Source organism: Oncorhynchus gorbuscha, unplaced genomic scaffold (assembly GCF_021184085.1).
Source record: "Oncorhynchus gorbuscha isolate QuinsamMale2020 ecotype Even-year unplaced genomic scaffold, OgorEven_v1.0 Un_scaffold_2625, whole genome shotgun sequence".
Classification (NCBI taxonomy): Eukaryota; Metazoa; Chordata; class Actinopteri; order Salmoniformes; family Salmonidae; genus Oncorhynchus; species Oncorhynchus gorbuscha.
In genome coordinates this window covers 1-19,751 of record NW_025745123.1, presented here as the reverse complement: position 1 = coordinate 19,751, position 19,751 = coordinate 1, and the positions used below count along the sequence as shown (strand labels likewise).

The 19,751-nt window shown below is 47.4% G+C and overlaps 1 protein-coding gene across 1 annotated transcript in view; it reads left to right on the top strand.

Moving 5' to 3' along the window:
- LOC124017513 (integrin alpha-8-like) overlaps positions 1–19,751 on the top strand; it is a gene marked incomplete at its 5' end in the record, with an annotated part of 70,702 nt that extends 50,951 nt beyond the window's left edge. Inside the window, 4 exons of the mRNA XM_046332725.1 lie at positions 2,081–2,194; positions 2,283–2,396; positions 2,524–2,967; positions 19,691–19,751. Coding sequence (XP_046188681.1) covers positions 2,081–2,194; positions 2,283–2,396; positions 2,524–2,640 — 345 coding nt within the window. The remainder of the gene's footprint in view (positions 1–2,080; positions 2,195–2,282; positions 2,397–2,523; positions 2,968–19,690) is intronic.

Sequence of the window (19,751 nt, the reverse complement as noted above, 5' to 3'; positions counted from 1 at the left end):
AGGCTTACATCCTGTCACTACAAGATATAGGTGTCCTTCCTAACTCAGTTGTAGAGAGGAAGGAAACAAATCCAGGCTGTTTCACATCCAGCAGTGATTGGGAGTCCCATCGGGCGGCGTACAATTGGCCCAGTGTCATCCGGGTTTGGCCGGTGTAGGCCGTCATTGTAAATAAGAATTTGTTCTTAACTGACTTGCAGAGTTAAATAAAGTTTAAAAAAATATATATAATTAAAAAGGAAACCGCTCAGGCATTTCACTTTGAGACCAATGGTGATTTTTAAAACAGTTACAGAGTTTAATGGTTGTGGTATGAGAGAACTGAAGATGGATCAACAACTTCTAGTAGTAACTGTATCCACTGGTGAATTGGTGAGCTTTTTAAAATGACAAGTTCACAACTTCACATACAGAATCATACATCTCATATGCAAAAAAAAAGAAAGTGGTACATCATGTTTATTCATAGTAGTCTCCTTATTACCTGCATTCTCTTTCTTCAGTTCCACCACCTGGCTCTCTCTGGCTGTGACTCTGGCCTCCAGGACTGAAATAGCATGAAAATATATAGCTGAGATGCAGCTAAAACAAAGCTTTGTTTATTTCTCCCTGAAATTAGCTATGCTCATCTGCGGCACAGTAGTTCTTATGAAGTCTACCTTTAAAGAAAGATGGGAACCCCTGTGCTAAGCAATCCCTTTGCGGTAACTCTGGGCTGAAATCCTAAGCAAATGTGTCTTGTACATTACCATAATATGTCCAGCAAAATCCACAGCTGTACATTTTTGATTGAGCTAATGAACTAAATCGCATTTTGTCAAATTAGCATTTTGTTATCACCTTCGTTCTAGATCTGTAAATGGAACGTCAGTATCACATTGGCACTCTGTCTGTCGTCTAGTTCTGTCAGTTCTGCTGCTTGAGCTTTAACGATAACGATATACTGTAGCCTGTGTATGATCCATTTCAGCAGCTGACCTTTCTATTGAGTGAATTATTATCTAAATCCATTTAAGAAATGACATCTAACGATGATTATCTGTGTTCTCTGTCTTCAGCTTGACCACCCTGCCCCCCCCCCAGGACTGAAATGGCACCAACATAAATGTCCAAACTTATCAATCAATACAGAATGAGAGTTAAGCAAGCGCTACTTACTTTCGCAGGTTTCATTACCTGTATTATTATACGTGAGGCTACCTTTGTTCTTTCTTTCTCTGTCTATATGTGCATTACTACAGTACCTGTGTTCTTATTCTCCAACTTCTCGACTCGTTTCTTTGTGTTGTTCAGCATGAGTCTCGGGTGATGCAGCTCATCCCAGACAGCATCTATGGTAGTGAATAGAATGTTCTGGTCAATCTGATCCGTCCCTCCTTTACTCTCTCCCTCAGCCCAGGCCCCAGACAGATAGAACATCAGCACCAGCATAGCTACAACACCCCTCATTTTGAATGATGCCTTAGTTCAATGATAATGTAATGTCTATGAGTCTCAGTACCATCATAAAGAAGGGGGGGGGGGGGGGCAGAATGGGGAATCTTTATAGAAACACGTCAACAAGAACTAGCCCACTACGTGAGAAGTCAACATGTGGTGGGTGTAGAAAAATAGCACCAAGGGCATCTGATCGAACATCAAGAGAACCAGAGTAACCCCTGTGTTGTTTGGTCTCTTCTTTTTCCACAAGGTAGAAAACTGACTACAAGGCTGCTGATCAGGCTACTAGACAGTGTGTCATCTACAATGTGTAGGCTTATGTATGCCTTCCAAAAGTGTTCAAACCCCTTGGATTTCTTCACATTTTATTGTGTTAGAAAGTGGGATTCAAATGGACTTCATTGTAATTTTTTGTTTAGACAAAATACTATGTAATGTCAAAGTCTAATAAAAATGAACTTTAAAAAGATTATAATAAAAATGTGATAACTCTAGCAAGGTACTGTAAGTGTGTACCTGTGTTTTATGTTTTAGATGATTGGTTGGTCTTAAAAGTGGTTTGTAAAAATGTGACTTCATTATCTCTTCTCCTTCTCGCTCTCACACTCGCTCTATCTCTCTTTCTGTCTCTCTCTCTCAGACATCCTCTGTCCAGGACACTCCAGAACTGTTGGGCTTTCTGAGGAACAGTAGCTCTCCTCACCGCTACAGACGAGCCACCAATGCTGCCCAGCCCTACAGCAGCAAGACCCTGGTACTTACTTTCAGTGTCAGCTTGTTTGGTATTACTATACAGCAGCAGTTTTGGAATGTATATGAACTCTCTCTCTCTCTCTCTGTAGAACTGCAGTAACATCATTTGTCTAAGAGTTCTGTGTGTGGTCGGGCGGTTGGACCGTGGTCAGAGCGCTGTAGTCAAGATCCGCTCCCGACTCTGGGCTCACACCTTCCTCCAGGTGAGCACAAGCACACAAACATAATCCCAGACTTATATACTAATGGGAGTATTAGTATTATTGTATGTATTAATGTTATTATTAGTATTAAGAAATGAAGTATCTATAACATCTATTCACCTTGCAGAGACGTAACGACCCATACCTCCTCAACTCTACCGTGTCCTTCAGAGTGACGGCCCTGCCCTACCGCCTCCAACCCTCCTCCTTACCCCAACACACCACTGCAGTAAGATACCCCTGACACTAACCCATATACCTCCTCAACTCTACCGTGTCCTTCAGAGTGACGGCCCTGCCCTACCGCCTCCAACCCTCCTCCTTACCCCAACACACCACTGCAGTAAGATACCCCTGACACTAACCCATATACCTCCTCAACTCTACCGTGTCCTTCAGAGTGACGGCCCTGCCCTACCGCCTCCAACCCTCCTCCTTACCCCAACACACCACTGCAGTAAGATACCCCTGACACTAACCCATATACCTCCTCAACTCTACCGTGTCCTTCAGAGTGACGGCCCTGCCCTACCGCCTCCAACCCTCCTCCTTACCCCAACACACCACTGCAGTAAGATACCCCTGACACTAACCCATATACCTCTACACTCTTATGAGAAAAGGAGCCTGGAAGAACCTTCTGAGATTCAAAACATTGCCACACAGGAAACTTTTCCAGTTCAAAACCACTGGTCTTTGAGGAACCCATTTACATGACATTTACATGTACATTTAAGTCATTTAGCAGACGCTCTTATCCAGAGCGACTTACAAATTGGTGCATTCACCTTATGACATCCAGTGGAACAGTCACTTTACAATAGTGCATCTAAATCTTAAAGGGGGGGGGGGTGAGAGGGATTACTTATCCTATCCTAGGTATTCCTTAAAGAGGTGGGGTTTCAGGTGTCTCCGGAAGGTGGTGATTGACTCCGCCGTCCTGGCGTCGTGAGGGAGTTTGTTCCACCATTGGGGGGCCAGCGCAGCGAACAGTTTTGACTGGGCTGAGCGGGAGCTGTACTTCCTCAGTGGTAGGGAGGCGAGCAGGTCAGAGGTGGATGAACGCAGTGCCCTTGTTTGGGTGTAGGGCCTGATCAGAGCCTGGAGGTACTGAGGTGCCGTTCCCCTCACAGCTCCGTAGAAACCTTTAAACAGGTTTCAACCTGTTTAAAGGTTGAAACCGGAACCTTTTTGTGATGGGAGGGGTTCAATTTTGAACTTTTTCAATAATATATTGTAGAGGCTGCGAGCCTATCAGAAGATTGGAGGCATGGCTTATTTGGCCACCCATTATGAGTAAATGTCATTCCTGCTCATCATGTTAGGTTTATACACTGCATATTACATATTCTAATAAAATAAGAATGATATTAACATTACTGATTACATATACATACAATACCTTTCAAAAGTTTGGGGTCACTTCGAAATGTCCAGCTGAAAACTGTTGTTCTCATTAAAGAAGCAATCAAACTGTCCTTCTTTAGACTAGTTGAGTATCTGGAGCATTAGCACTTGTGGGTTCGATTACAGGCTCAAAATGTCCAGAAACAAAGTCCTTTCTTCTGAAACTCGTCAGTCTATTCTTGTTCTGAGATATTAAGGCTATTCCATGTGAGAAATTGCTAAGAAATTGAAGATCTCATACAACACTGTGTACTACTCCCTTCGCAGAACAGTGGTAGGCCCCAATGTACCACTGAGCAAGAGGACAAGTACATTAGTGTCTAGTTTGAGAAACAGACGCCTCAAAAAGTCCTCAACTGGCAGCTTCATTAAATAGTACCCGCAAAACACCACTTTATGCGATGTGCAATGTAGAGAACACAGGAAGAAGAAGTATAATTAAAATACCATAGTGAATTATTGTAATGATTGTTTATGTGTCAATTAATCCCATAAGGGATGGGTTGCCGATTGGCGATTTGACACGAAAATAAAATGTAATTCATTCATTCATATAGTTATAAAGTGGTAACTATTCCAACTTTGGGATTTGCATAGGCTCTTGAGGAGCTCATACACCTCTGTAAGCTCCATTGAAGCTACACAACTGTCAGTGTTCAACCTTAACATATGATGACAATAGAACAGATGAACAGGTGTCAGAGGAAGACAGAGAACGCCTGAGTGAACAGTTCTCAATTCCTGAATTGTTGGAGGCCATTATCCTTACCTTCTAACACATCACCTGGGGAGGATGGCTTCCCTCCAGAGTTCTATAAAGAATTTAGGGAGCTGTTGGTCCCCTACCTTATGGAGGTACTTAAAAAAGCCAGAGAAGACAACTGCTTTCCAGAGTCTTTCTCTCAAGCAGTGATTACTGTAATCCACAAGAAAGGGAAAAACCTGCCAAAGTGCGCCTCCTATAGACCAATCTCTCCTTAATACGGATTGTAAACTGGTCACCAAGACGTTATCTTAAGAGACTGGAGGCATGTCTTCCCCTGTTGGTCAACCCAGATCAGACTGGCTTCATAATTAATAGATTGTCCTCCAATAATCTCAGAAGGTTCTTTGATGTAATTCACCTTGCTAACAAAAACAAAATACCTGGTGTCACAGTCTCCTCGACGCTGAAAAGGCCTTTGATAGGGTTGAATGGCCATAACTCTTTCGCGTCTTGGAAAAGTTTGGTTTAGATACTTTGTTTGTAAATTTGATAAAATCACTCTACAAATCAACTAAAGCTAGGATTGCTACCAATGAGATTACCTCCTCCTCTTTCCCTCTCTATAGGGGGAACGGACAAGGTTGCCCAATTAGCCCTGACCTCTTTGCCCTCGCCATCAATCCTTTAGCTGAGGCTATTAGCCCTGACATACATGGCTTTGAGGTGGGCCCCCATACCCATAAATTATCACTCTTTGAGGACAACCTTATCTTATTTCTAACAAAACCAGAACACTCCCTCTCTCACTTGCAGATCCTACTACAGTGTTATAGTTCTTTCTCTGGATATAAGGTCAATTTTGATCAAAGCTAAATCTTACCGTTGTCTGTCTTTGACCATCATACCATAAAGCACAAGTTTCCTTTCAGATGGTCGCCTATGGGCTTCACATATTTGGGCATAATGGTGGATGGTAATCTGAACAACCTCTATAAACTCAATCTGGCCAGTTTGTGTCATGCAGGTGATAGAGGACCCAAAAGCGACTTAACAGAAACAGAGTTTATTCAAATCCAAACAGGGAGTAACAGAAATCCTCTAGTCTGTAGAGGGGAATAACAAGAGAAGCGGCCACAGACTGCAGGTCGCTTCGGGTAGGCGCAGGCCGTAGTAGACAGAGACACCTGCTCACACGCAGCATCTGATGAAGGCAAAAAACACGACAGGACAGGGCGAAACACAATCACAGCATGGTGAATACAAAACAAGGAACCGACGGGACAGGAACGGAACACAAAGGAATAAATAGGGACTCTAATCAGGGGAAAGGATCGGGAACAGGTGTGGGAAGACTAAATGATGATTAGGGGAATAGGAACAGCTGGGAGCAGGAACGGAACGATAGAGAGAGGAGAGAGAGGGAGGGGGAGAGAGAGGGATAGAAAAAGGGAACGAACCTAATAAGACCAGCAGGGGGAAACGAACAGAAGGAAAAGCAAAATGACAAGATGATATAAGACAAAACATGACAGTACCCCCACTCACCGAGCGCCTCCTGGCGCTCTCGAGGAGGAACACTGGCGGCAACGGAGGAAATCATAGATCAAACGGTCCAGCACGTCCCGAAAGAACCCAACTCCTCTCCTCAGGACCGTAACGAAAAACGATAAAAAGGGAAACTAGGGTACTACTCTAAAAAAAAAATGAGAACTAGGGACAGACTGAGACACAGCAAGGGCAGGAACAAGAACAGGAGAGATGCGATGGCAGGGAACAGACTGAGACCCAGCAAGACCAGGAGCAGAAGCAGAAAAAAAAATTACCAGACTTCTTCTGCGCGCAGTCTGAACACGCAGCCACGAAACGGCGCGTGTCACGCTCCTGAGTCGGCCACCAAAAGCGCTGGCGAATAGACGCAAGAGTGCCTCGAACACCGGGATGACCAGCTAACTTGGCAGAGTGAGCCCACTGAAGAACAGCCAGACGAGTGGAAACAGGAACGAAAAGGAGGTTACTAGGACAAGCGCGCGGCGACGCAGTGTGCGTGAGTGCTTGCTTAACCTGTCTTTCAATTCCCCAGACTGTCAACCCGACAACACGCCCATAAGGAAGAATCCCTCGAGATCAGTAGAAGCCACAGAAGAACTAAACAGACGGGATAAGGCATCAGGCTTGGTGTTCTTGCTACCCGGACGGTAAGAAATCACAAACTCGAAACGAGCGAAAAACAACGCCCAACGAGCTTGACGGGCATTAAGTCGTTTGGCAGAACGGATGTACTCAAGGTTCTTATGGTCTGTCCAAACGACAAAGGAACGGTCGCCCCCTCCAACCACTGTCGCCATTCGCCTAGGGCTAAGCGGATGGCGAGCAGTTCACGGTTACCCACATCATAGTTGCACTCAGATGGCGACAGGCGATGAGAAAAATAAGCGCAAGGATGAACCTTATCGTCAGACTGGAAGCGCTGGGATAGAATGGCTCCCACGCCTACCTCTGAAGCGTCAACCTCGACAATGAATTGTCTAGTGACGTCAGGAGTAACGAGGATAGGAGCGGACGTAAAACGTTCTTTTAGAAGATCAAAAGCTCCCTGGGCGGAACCGGACCACTTAAAACACGTCTTGACAGAAGTAAGAGCTGTGAGAGGGGCAGCAACTTGACCGAAATTACGAATGAAACGCCGATAGAAATTAGCGAAACCTAAAAAGCGCTGCAACTCGACACGTGACCTTGGAACGGGCCAATCACTGACAGCTTGGACCTTAGCGGAATCCATCTGAATGCCTTCAGCGGAAATAACGGAACCGAGAAAAGTAACGGAGGAGACATGAAAAGAGCACTTCTCAGCCTTTACGTAGAGACAATTCTCTAAAAGGCGCTGTAGAACACGTCGAACGTGCTGAACATGAATCTCGAGTGACGGAGAAAAAATCAGGATATCGTCAAGATAGACAAAAACAAAAATGTTCAGCATGTCTCTCAGAACATCATTAACTAATGCCTGAAAAACAGCTGGCGCATTGGCGAGACCGAACGGCAGAACCCGGTACTCAAAATGCCCTAACGGAGTGTTAAACGCCGTTTTCCACTCGTCCCCCTCTCTGATGCGCACGAGATGGTAAGCGTTACGAAGGTCCAACTTAGTAAAGCACCTGGCTCCCTGCAGAATCTCGAAGGCTGATGACATAAGGGGAAGCGGATAACGATTCTTAACCGTTATGTCATTCAGCCTCGATAATCCACGCAGGGGCGCAGAGTACCGTCCTTCTTCTTAACAAAAAGAACCCCGCCCCGGCCGGAGAAGAAGAAGGCACTATGGTACCGGCGTCAAGAGACACAGACAAATAATCCTCGAGAGCCTTACGTTCGGGAGCCGACAGAGAGTATAGTCTACCTCGAGGAGGAGTGGTCCCCGGAAGGAGATCAATACTACAATCATACGACCGGTGAGGAGGAAGGGAGTTGGCTCGGGACCGACTGAAGACCGTGCGCAGATCATGATATTCCTCCGGCACTCCTGTCAAATCGCCAGGTTCCTCCTGGGAAGTAGGGACAGAAGAAACGGGAGGGATGGCAGACATTAAACACTTCACATGACAAGAAACGTTCCAGGATAGGATAGAATTACTAGACCAATTAATAGAAGGATTATGACATACTAGCCAGGGATGACCCAAAACAACAGGTGTAAACGGTGAACGGAAAATCAAAAAAGAAATAGTCTCACTGTGGTTACCAGATACTGTGAGGGTTAAAGGTAGTGTCTCAAATCTGATACTGGGAAGATGACTACCATCTAAGGCAAACATGGGCGTAGGCTTGTCTAACGGTCTGAAAGGAATGTTATGTTTCCGAACCCATGCTTCGTCCATGAAACAACCCTCAGCCCCAGAGTCAATCAAGGCACTGCATGTAGCACCCGAACCGGTCCAGCGTAGATGGACCGACATAGTAGTACAAGATCTAGATGAAGAGACCAGAGTAGTAGCGCTCACCAGTAGCCCTCCGCTTACTGATGGGCTCTGGCCTCTTACTGGACATGAATTAACAAAATGTCCAGCAACTCCATAATAGAGGCACAGGCGGTTGGTGATCCTCCGTTCCCTCTCCTTAGTCGAGATGCGAATCCCTCCCAGCTGCATGGGCTCAGTCTCAAAGCCAGAGGAGGGAGATGGTTGCGATGCGGAGCAGGGAAACACCGTTGATGCGAGCTCTCTTCCACGAGCCCGGTGACGAAGATCTACCCGTCGTTCTATGCGGATGGCGAGAGCAATCAAAGAGTCCACATCTGAAGGAACCTCCCGGGAGAGAATCTCATCCTTAACCACTGCGTGGAGTCCCTCCAGAAAACGAGCGAGCAGCGCCGGCTCGTTCCACTCACTAGAGGCAGCAAGAGTGCGAAACTCAATAGAATAATCCGTTATGGACCGTTCACCTTGGCATAAGGAAGCCAGGGCCCTAGAAGCCTCCCTACCAAAAACTGAACGGTCAAAAACCCGAATCATCTCCTCTTTAAAGTTCTGGAACTTGTTAGAGCAATCAGCCCTTGCCTCCCAGATAGCTGTGCCCCATTCTCGAGCCCGGCCAGTAAGGAGTGAAATGACGTAAGCAACCCGAGCTCTCTCTCTAGAGTATGTGTTGGGTTGGAGAGAGAACACAATCTCACACTGCGTGAGAAAGGAGCGGCACTCAGTGGGCTGCCCGGAGTAGCAAGGTGGGTTATTAACCCTAGGTTCTGGAGGCTCGGCAGGCCAGGAAGTAACAGGTGGCACGAGACGTAGACTCTGGAACTGTCCAGAGAGGTCGGAAACCTGAGCGGCCAGGTTCTCCACGGCATGGCGAGCAGCAGACAATTCCTGCTCGTGTCTGCCGAGCATGGCTCCTTGGATCTCGACGGCAGTGTAACGAGCGTCTGAAGTCGCTGGGTCCATTACTTGGTCGGTTCCTTCTGTCATGCAGGTGATAGAGGACCCAAAAGCGACTTAACAGAAACAGAGTTTATTCAAATCCAAACAGGGAGTAACAGAAATCCTCTAGTCTGTAGAGGGGAATAACAAGAGAAGCGGCCACAGACTGCAGGTCGCCGGGTAGGCGCAGGCCGTAGTAGACAGAGACACCTGCTCACACGCAGCATCTGATGAAGGCAAAAACACGACAGGACAGGGCGAAACACAATCACAGCATGGTGAATACAAAACAAGGAACCGACGGGACAGGAACGGAACACAAAGGAATAAATAGGGACTCTAATCAGGGGAAAGGATCGGGAACAGGTGTGGGAAGACTAAATGATGATTAGGGGAATAGGAACAGCTGGGAGCAGGAACGGAACGATAGAGAGAGGAGAGAGAGGGAGGGGGAGAGAGAGGGATAGAAAAAGGGAACGAACCTAATAAGACCAGCAGGGGGAAACGAACAGAAGGAAAAGCAAAATGACAAGATGATATAAGACAAAACATGACAGTTTGTTGTAAAAGGTGGAGGTTGACCTTTGTAAATGGATGGACTTACCTCTCACTCTACTGGGTAGAATCAATGTAATTAAAATGAATGTTCTGCCCAGATTTCTATATTTGTTTCAATCTCTCCCTATCCCTGTTCCCGCAGCATTCTTTTCCTCTCTCGACAAGCTGACCAGACGGTTTATCTGGCACGGCAAAACCCCTACGGTTGGTCTGGATTATCTGCCCTTTGATTACGGTCAAGGTGGCTTAAAGAATGTACTACTGGGCTGCAGAAGTCTAGTTGTCTGGCTCAGAGGTTTGACAATGGTCCCTCTCCCTCATGGTTGAACATTGAAAAGCTTGAGGTGAATGATGACACTGGGGCAGAATTGTTTTACAAATGGGACAGAAAATCTATAAAAACCATCACAGACAACCCTTTAACCATACATTCTGTCCTGGCATGGTGCAAACTGCATGAGCTGTTCAGACGAGGGGGATTACTTTCCCCTAAAACCCCTTTATGGAACAATAGTTTGATCCCTATGTTTTTCCAGAACAGTAACTTTAGACAATGGTCTGATAAGGGGATCACTCTTCTGGAACATTGTTACGAGGAGGGAGTTCTTATGTCTTTTCATCAGCTGAAACAGAAATACCACTTGCCTAACAGGGACTTCTTTAGCTACCTACAACTACGAAATTTTATTGGGGTGACTCTCAAGGGACAATGGAACCTACCTAAGATGTCACCTATTGAACAACCCTGCCACGCAGACCAACCACTGTTCAAGACCATTTCCCGTGTTTACGATGCTCTTATGTCAGGACTAACACTGCCTGGGCTAGATAAACCCCGACTTAGATGGGAAAAGATCTGGGTATTGATCTTGATGAGGATCTATGGAGTGACCTATGCAGGGATGGTGTTACATACATACTCCAGATACAGACTGATCCAGTTTAATTTCCTCCATCAGCTCTATATCACCCCATCTAGACTGCACAAGTTCAACCCAGATATCTCCTCCCTATGTTTTAGATGTGGCTCAGATGAAGGAACATTCCTCCATTCCACTTGGCAGTGTTCAAAACTACACGGTTTCTGGCAGGGGGTATGCTATACCATATCCTCAATTCACGGGGTTGCATTCCCTTTAAACCCAGAGGTCTGTCTACTGGGTAACTTTACTAACTCCAATCTTAGGCAAAGGCATACTATAAAGCTAACAGAAATATTGCTAGCGATGGCCACTAAATGTATTGCCTTGAAATGGAAATTGGATTCCTCCCTGCCAGTTGCAATGTGGCTTTCGGAAGTTAATAGTTGTATCCCACTGTAGAAAATCACTTACTGCTTGAGGAATAAGTTAGAGACATTTTACAGAATTTGGCAACCTTTTATTGACTATATGGAGAATCTCGCCCACATCACATTGATATAATCTCTATATAACCCTTATATAATGTTTCACACGTAATGTATAGCATGTAGCTTATGGCTCATTATTTTTATTTTTTTATTTTAGTCTTTATTATGACTTATTTATTGTATGTTTGGGTATATATATATATATTTTTTTATGCTCGTCTGTTACTGTCACTTTGTCCTGTTGCTGTCTAATATCTTTTCACTTTGGTTTTGAATGTTCTTATTTGGAAAATGCAAAAATAAAAAATATTTTTTAAAAGAACAGATGAACAAGAATGACATTTACACCCTGAAAAGATCTATCTGAAAGCCACGTCCCTACTAAGCCATGCCTCCAGTCAAGGGTTTTGCTACATTAAAACATTAAAGTTTCCTCCAAATCAAATCAAATTTTATTTGTCAGATACACATGGTTAGCAGATGTTAATGCGAGTGTAGCGAAATGCTTGTGCTTCTGGTTCCGACCATGCAGTAATATCTAACAATTAATCTAACAATTTCACAACAACTACCTACAAGTGTAAAGGAATTAATAAGAATATGTACATAAAGATACGTGGATGAGCGATGGCCGAACGACATAGGCAGATGCAGTAGATGGTATAGAGTACAGTATATACATATGAGATGAGTAATGTAGGGTAAACATTATTTAAAGTGGCTAGTGAAACATTTATTACATCCAATTTTTATTATTGAAGTGGCTAGAGATAAGTCAGTATGTTGGCAGCAGCCACTCAATGTTAGTGATGGTTGTTTAGCAGTCTGATGGCCTTGAGATAGAAGCTGTTTTTCAGTCTCTCTGTCCCTGCTTTGATGCACCTGTGCTGACCTCGCCTTCTGGATGATAGCGGGGTGAACAGGCAGTGGTTCGGGTGGTTGTTGTCCTTGATGATCTTTATGGCCTTCCTGTGACATCGGGTGGTGTAGGTGTCCTGGAGGGCAGGTAGTTTGCCCCCGGTGATCTGTTGTGCAGAACTCACTACCCTCTGGAGAGCCTTACGGTTGTGGGCGGATCAGTTGCCGTACCAGGTGGTGATACAGCCCGGCAGGATGCTCTCGATTGTGCATCTGTTGAAGTTTGTGAGTGTTTTTGGTGACAAGACTAATTTCTTCAGCCTCCTGAGGCGCTGCTGCGCCTTCTTCACGATGCTGTCTGTGTGGGTGGACCAATTCAGTTTGTCTGTGATGTGCACGCCGAGGAACTTAAAACTTACTACCCTCTCCACTACTGTCCCATCAATGTGGATAGGGGGGTGCTCCCTCTGCTGTTTCCTGAAGTCCACAATCATCTCCTTAGTTTTGTTGACGTTGAGTGTGAGGTTATTTTCCTGACACCACACTCCGAGGGCCCTCACCTCCTCCCTGTAGGCAGTCTCGTCAACAAGCAGGCTGCTCTCGATTGTGCATCTGTAAAAGTTTGAGTGTTTTTGGTGACAAGCCGAATTTCTTCAGCCTCCTGAGGTTGAAGAGGCGCTGCTGCACCTTCTTCACCACGCTGCCTATGTGGGTGGACCGTTTCAGTTTGTCCGTGATGTGAATGCGGAGGAACTTAAAACTTTCCACCTTCTCCACTACTGTCCCGTCGATTTGGATAGGGGGCTGCTCCCTCTGCTGTTTCCTGAAGTCCACGATTATCTCCTTTGTTTTGTTGACATTGGGTGTGAGGTTATTTTCCTTACACCACACTCCAAGGGCATTCAACTCCTCCCTATAGGTCATCTCGTCATTGTTGGTAATCAAGCCTACTACTGTAGTGTCGTCTGCAAACTTGATGATTGAGTTGGAGGCGTGCATGGCCACGCAGTCATGGGTGAACAGGGAGTACAAGAGAGGGCTGAGAACACACCCTTGTGGAGCCGCAGTGTTGAGGATCAGCGGGGTGGAGATGTTTCCTTCTCTCACCACCTGGGGGCGGCCTGTCAGGAAGCCCAGGACCCAGTTGCACAGGGTGGGGTTGAGACCCAGGGTGTCATGTTTGTCATTTATTATCATGTCTTGTCCCTGTGCTCCCCATTCTATTCGTTTCCCTCTGCTGGTCTTATTTGGTTCTTTCCCTCTTTCTATCCCTCTCTCTCCCCCTCCCTCTCTCACTCTCTCGCTCTCTCTTCTCTCTATCGTTCCGTTCCTGCTCCCAGCTGTTCCTATTCCCCTAATCATCATTTAGTCTTCCCACACCTGTTCCCGATCCTTTCCCCTGATTAGAGTCCCTATTTATTCCTTTGTGTTCCGTTCCTGTCCCGTCGGTTCCTTGTTTAGTATTCACCATGCTGTGATTGCGTATCGCCCTGTCCTGTCGTGTTTTTGCTGTGATTGTGTATCGCCCTGTCCTGTCGTGTTTTTTGCCTTCATCAGATGCTGCGTGTGAGCAGGTGTCTCTGTCAACTACGGCCTGCGCCTGCAAGCGACCTGCAGTCTGTGGCCGCTTCTCTTGTTATTCCCCTCTACAGACTAGAGGATTTCTGTTATTCCCTGTTTGGACTTGAATAAACTCTGTTTCTGTTAAGTCGCTTTTGGGTCCTCTTTCACCTGCATGACAGAAGGAACCGACCAAGGAATGGACCCAGCGACTTCAGACGCTCGTTACACTGCCGTCGAGATCCAAGGAGCCATGCTCGGCAGACACGAGCAGGAATTGTCTGCTGCTCGCCATGCCGTGGAGAACCTGGCCGCTCAGGTTTCCGACCTCTCTGGACAGTTCCAGAGTCTACGGCTCGTGCCACCTGTTACTTCCTGGCCTGCCGAGCCTCCAGAACCTAGGGTTAATAACCCACCCTGCTACTCCGGGCAGCCCACTGAGTGCCGCTCCTTTCTCACGCAGTGTGAGATTGTGTTCTCTCTCCAACCCAACACATACTCTAGAGAGAGCTCGGGTTGCTTACGTCATTTCACTCCTTACTGGCCGGGCTCGAGAATGGGGCACAGCTATCTGGGAGGCAAGGGCTGATTGCTCTAACAAGTTCCAGAACTTTAAAGAGGAGATGATTCGGGTTTTTGACCGTTCAGTTTTTGGTGGGGAGGCTTCTAGGGCCCTGGCTTCCTTATGCCAAGGTGAACGGTCCATAACGGATTATTCTATTGAGTTTCGCACTCTTGCTGCCTCTAGTGAGTGGAACGAGCCGGCGCTGCTCGCTCGTTTTCTGGAGGGACTCCACGCAGTGGTTAAGGATGAGATTCTCTCCCGGGAGGTTCCTTCAGATGTGGACTCTTTGATTGCTCTCGCCATCCGCATAGAACGACGGGTAGATCTTCGTCACCGGGCTCGTGGAAGAGCTCACATCAACGGTGTTTCCCTGCTCCGCATCGCAACCATCTCCCTCCTCTGGCTTTGAGACTGAGCCCATGCAGCTGGGAGGGATTCGCATCTCGACTAAGGAGAGGGAACGGAGGATCACCAACCGCCTGTGCCTCTATTGCGGAGTTGCTGGACATTTTGTTAATTCATGTCCAGTAAAGCCAGAGCTCATCTGTAAGCGGAGGGCTACAGGTGAGCGCAACTACTCATGTCTCTCCATCAAAATCCTGTACTACTTTGTCGGTCCATCTACGCTGGACCGGTTCGGTGCTACATGTAGTGCCTTGATAGACTCTGGGGCTGAGGGTTGTTTCATGGACGAAGCATGGGTTCGGAAACATGACATTCCTTTCAGAGAGTTAGAGAAGCCTACGCCCATGTTCGCCTTAGATGGTAGTCATCTTCCCAGTATCAGATTTGAGACACTACCTTTAACCCTCACAGTATCTGGTAACCACAGTGAGACTATTTCTTTTTTGATTTTCCGTTCACCGTTTACACCTGTTGTTTTGGGTCATCCCTGGCTAGTATGTCATAATCCTTCTATTAATTGGTCTAGTAATTCTATCCTATCCTGGAACGTTTCTTGTCATGTGAAGTGTTTAATGTCTGCCATCCCTCCCGTTTCTTCTGTCCCTACTTCTCAGGAGGAACCTGGCGATTTGACAGGAGTGCCGGAGGAATATCATGATCTGCGCACGGTCTTCAGTCGGTCCCGAGCCAACTCCCTTCCTCCTCACCGGTCGTATGATTGTAGTATTGATCTCCTTCCGGGGACCACTCCTCCTCGAGGTAGACTATACTCTCTGTCGGCTCCCGAACGTAAGGCTCTCGAGGATTATTTGTCTGTGTCTCTTGACGCCGGTACCATAGTGCCTTCTTCCTCTCCGGCCGGGGGCGGGGTTCTTTTGTTAAGAAGAAGGACGGTACTCTGCGTCCCTGCGTGGATTATCGAGGGCTGAATGACATAACGGTTAAGAATCGTTATCCGCTTCCCCTTATGTCATCAGCCTTCGAGATTCTGCAGGGAGCAAGGTGCTTTACTAAGTTGGACCTTCGTAACGCTTACCATCTCGTGCGCATCAGAGAGGGGGACGAGTGGAAAACGGCGTTTAACACTCCGTCAGGGCATTTTGAGTACCGGGTTCTGCCGTTCGGTCTCGCCAATGCGCCAGCTGTTTTTCAGGCATTAGTTAATGATGTTCTGAGAGACATGCTGAACATTTTTGTTTTTGTCTATCTTGACGATATCCTGATTTTTTCTCCGTCACTCGAGATTCATGTTCAGCACGTTCGACGTGTTCTACAGCGCCTTTTAGAGAATTGTCTCTACGTAAAGGCTGAGAAGTGCTCTTTTCATGTCTCCTCCGTTACTTTTCTCGGTTCCGTTATTTCCGCTGAAGGCATTCAGATGGATTCCGCTAAGGTCCAAGCTGTCAGTGATTGGCCCGTTCCAAGGTCACGTGTCGAGTTGCAGCGCTTTTAGGTTTCGCTAATTTCTATCGGCGTTTCATTCGTAATTTCGGTCAAGTTGCTGCCCCTCTCACAGCTCTTACTTCTGTCAAGACGTGTTTTAAGTGGTCCGGTTCCGCCCAGGGAGCTTTTGATCTTCTAAAAGAACGTTTTACGTCCGCTCCTATCCTCGTTACTCCTGACGTCACTAGACAATTCATTGTCGAGGTTGACGCTTCAGAGGTAGGCGTGGGAGCCATTCTATCCCAGCGCTTCCAGTCTGACGATAAGGTTCATCCTTGCGCTTATTTTTCTCATCGCCTGTCGCCATCTGAGCGCAACTATGATGTGGGTAACCGTGAACTGCTCGCCATCCGCTTAGCCCTAGGCGAATGGCGACAGTGGTTGGAGGGGGCGACCGTTCCTTTTGTCGTTTGGACAGACCATAAGAACCTTGAGTACATCCGTTCTGCCAAACGACTTAATGCCCGTCAAGCTCGTTGGGCGTTGTTTTTCGCTCGTTTCGAGTTTGTGATTTCTTACCGTCCGGGTAGCAAGAACACCAAGCCTGATGCCTTATCCCGTCTGTTTAGTTCTTCTGTGGCTTCTACTGATCCCGAGGGGATTCTTCCTTATGGGCGTGTTGTCGGGTTAACAGTCTGGGGAATTGAAAGACAGGTTAAGCAAGCACTCACGCACACTGCGTCGCGCGCGCTTGTCCTAGTAACCTCCTTTTCGTTCCTGTTTCCACTCGTCTGGCTGTTCTTCAGTGGGCTCACTCTGCCAAGTTAGCTGGTCATCCCGGTGTTCGAGGCACTCTTGCGTCTATTCGCCAGCGCTTTTGGTGGCCGACTCAGGAGCGTGACACGCGCCGTTTCGTGGCTGCTTGTTCGGACTGCGCGCAGACTAAGTCGGGTAACTCTCCTCCTGCCGGTCGTCTCAGACCGCTCCCCATTCCTTCTCGACCATGGTCTCACATTGCCTTAGACTTCATTACCGGTCTGCCTTTGTCTGCGGGGAAGACTGTGATTCTGACGGTTGTCGATAGGTTCTCTAAGGCGGCACATTTCATTCCCTCGCTAAACTTCCTTCCGCTAAGGAGACGGCACAAATCATTATTGAGAATGTATTCAGAATTCATGGCCTCCCGTTAGACGCCGTTTCAGACAGAGGCCCGCAATTCACGTCACAGTTTTGGAGGGAGTTCTGTCGTTTGATTGGTGCGTCCGTCAGTCTCTCTTCCGGGTTTCATCCCCAGTCTAACGGTCAAGCAGAGAGGGCCAATCAGACGATTGGTCGCATACTACGCAGCCTTTCTTTCAGAAACCCTGCGTCTTGGGCAGAACAGCTCCCCTGGGCAGAATACGCTCACAATTCGCTTCCTTCGTCTGCTACCGGGTTATCTCCGTTTCAGAGTAGTCTGGGTTACCAGCCTCCTCTGTTCTCATCCCAGCTTGCCGAGTCCAGCGTTCCCTCCGCTCAAGCGTTTGTCCAACGTTGTGAGCGCACCTGGAGGAGGGTGAGGTCTGCACTTTGCCGTTACAGGGCACAGACGGTGAGAGCCGCCAATAAACGCCGGATTAAGAGTCCAAGGTATTGTTGCGGCCAGAGAGTGTGGCTTTCCACTCGCAACCTTCCTCTTACGACAGCTTCTCGTAAGTTGACTCCGCGGTTCATTGGTCCGTTCCGTGTCTCCCAGGTCGTCAATCCTGTCGCTGTGCGACTGCTTCTTCCGCGACATCTTCGTCGCGTCCATCCTGTCTTCCATGTCTCCTGTGTTAAGCCCTTTCTTCGCACCCCGTTCGTCTTCCCTCCCCCCTCCCGTCCTTGTCGAGCGCACCTATTTACAAGGTACATAAGATCATGGACATGCGTTCTCGGGGACGGGGTCACCAATACTTAGTGGATTGGGAGGGTTACGGTCCTGAGGAGAGGAGTTGGGTTCCGTCTCGGGACGTGCTGGACCGTTCACTCATCGATGATTTCCTCCGTTGCCGCCAGGATTCCTCCTCGAGTGCGCCAGGAGGCGCTCGGTGAGTGGGGGTACTGTCATGTTTGTCATTTATTATCATGTCTTGTCCCTGTGCTCCCCATTCTATTCGTTTCCCTCTGCTGGTCTTATTTGGTTCTTTCCCTCTTTCTATCCCTCTCTCTCCCCTCCCTCTCTCACTCTCTCGCTCTCTCTTCTCTCTATCGTTCCGTTCCTGCTCCCAGCTGTTCCTATTCCCCTAATCATCATTTAGTCTTCCCACACCTGTTCCCGATCCTTTCCCTGATTAGAGTCCCTATTTATTCCTTTGTGTTCCGTTCCTGTCCCGTCGGTTCCTTGTTTAGTATTCACCATGCTGTGATTGCGTATCGCCCTGTCCTGTCGTGTTTTTGCTGTGATTGTGTATCGCCCTGTCCTGTCGTGTTTTTTGCCTTCATCAGATGCTGCGTGTGAGCAGGTGTCTCTGTCAACTACGGCCTGCGCCTACCCGAAGCGACCTGCAGTCTGTGGCCGCTTCTCTTGTTATTCCCCTCTACAGACTAGAGGATTTCTGTTATTCCCTGTTTGGACTTGAATAAACTCTGTTTCTGTTAAGTCGCTTTTGGGTCCTCTTTCACCTGCATGACACAGGGTCTCGAGCTTAATGACGAGTTTGGAGGGTACTATGGTGTTAAATGCTGAGCTGTAGTCGATGAACAGCATTCTTACATAGGTATTCCTCTTGTCCAGATGGGTTAGGGCAGTGTGATTGCGATTGCGTCGTCTGTGGACCTATTGGGGTGGTAAGCAAATTGGAGTGGGTCTAAGGTGTCAGGTAGGGTGGAGGTGATATGATCCTTGACTAGTCTCTCAAAGCACTTCATGATGATGGAAGTGAGTGCTACAGGGCGATAGTCATTTAGCTCAGTTACCTTAGCTTTCTTGGGAACAGGAACAATGGTGGCCCTCTTGAAGCATGTGGGGACAGCACACTGGGATAAGGATTGATTGATCATGTCCGTAAATACACCAGCCAGCTGGTCTGCGCATGCTCCAGGAACCTAACCATAGGTGCAAGTGTGAACCATTATCAATGGCTCCTCAAGGATCTCCAGGGTTCTTAGTCACCACTAATTCTAAGAGTGTACACCGCCTCCAGCCCTTCTGCTTACCCCAACATACCACTTCAATAAGATAACGCTAACACTAACCCTTACTTCTACTCTGCCCTTTAGCCTCCAGACATCCTCCTTACCCCAACACACCACTTCAATAAGAGACCCCTAACACTAACCCTTACCTCTACCCTGCCCTATAGCCTCCAGACCTCCCCTCCTTACCCCAACACACAACTTCAGTAAGATGTGACATCCACATCCATTAACTAGTACCTACAATAACCCTTACCCTGAACCCCATCCAGCCTGCAACTAACTGTGTGTGTGTGTGTGTGTGTGTGTGTGTGTGTGTGTGTGTGTGTGTGTGTGTGTGTGTGTGTGTGTGTGTGTGTGTGTGTGTGTGTGTGTGTGTGTGTGTGTGTGTGTGTGTGTGTGTGTGTGTGTGTGTGTGTGTGTGTGTGTGAATAGATGGGTACACTGGTGCTGTGGGGAACTCCTGATGTGGCGTTTGCTATTCCTCTGTGGGTCA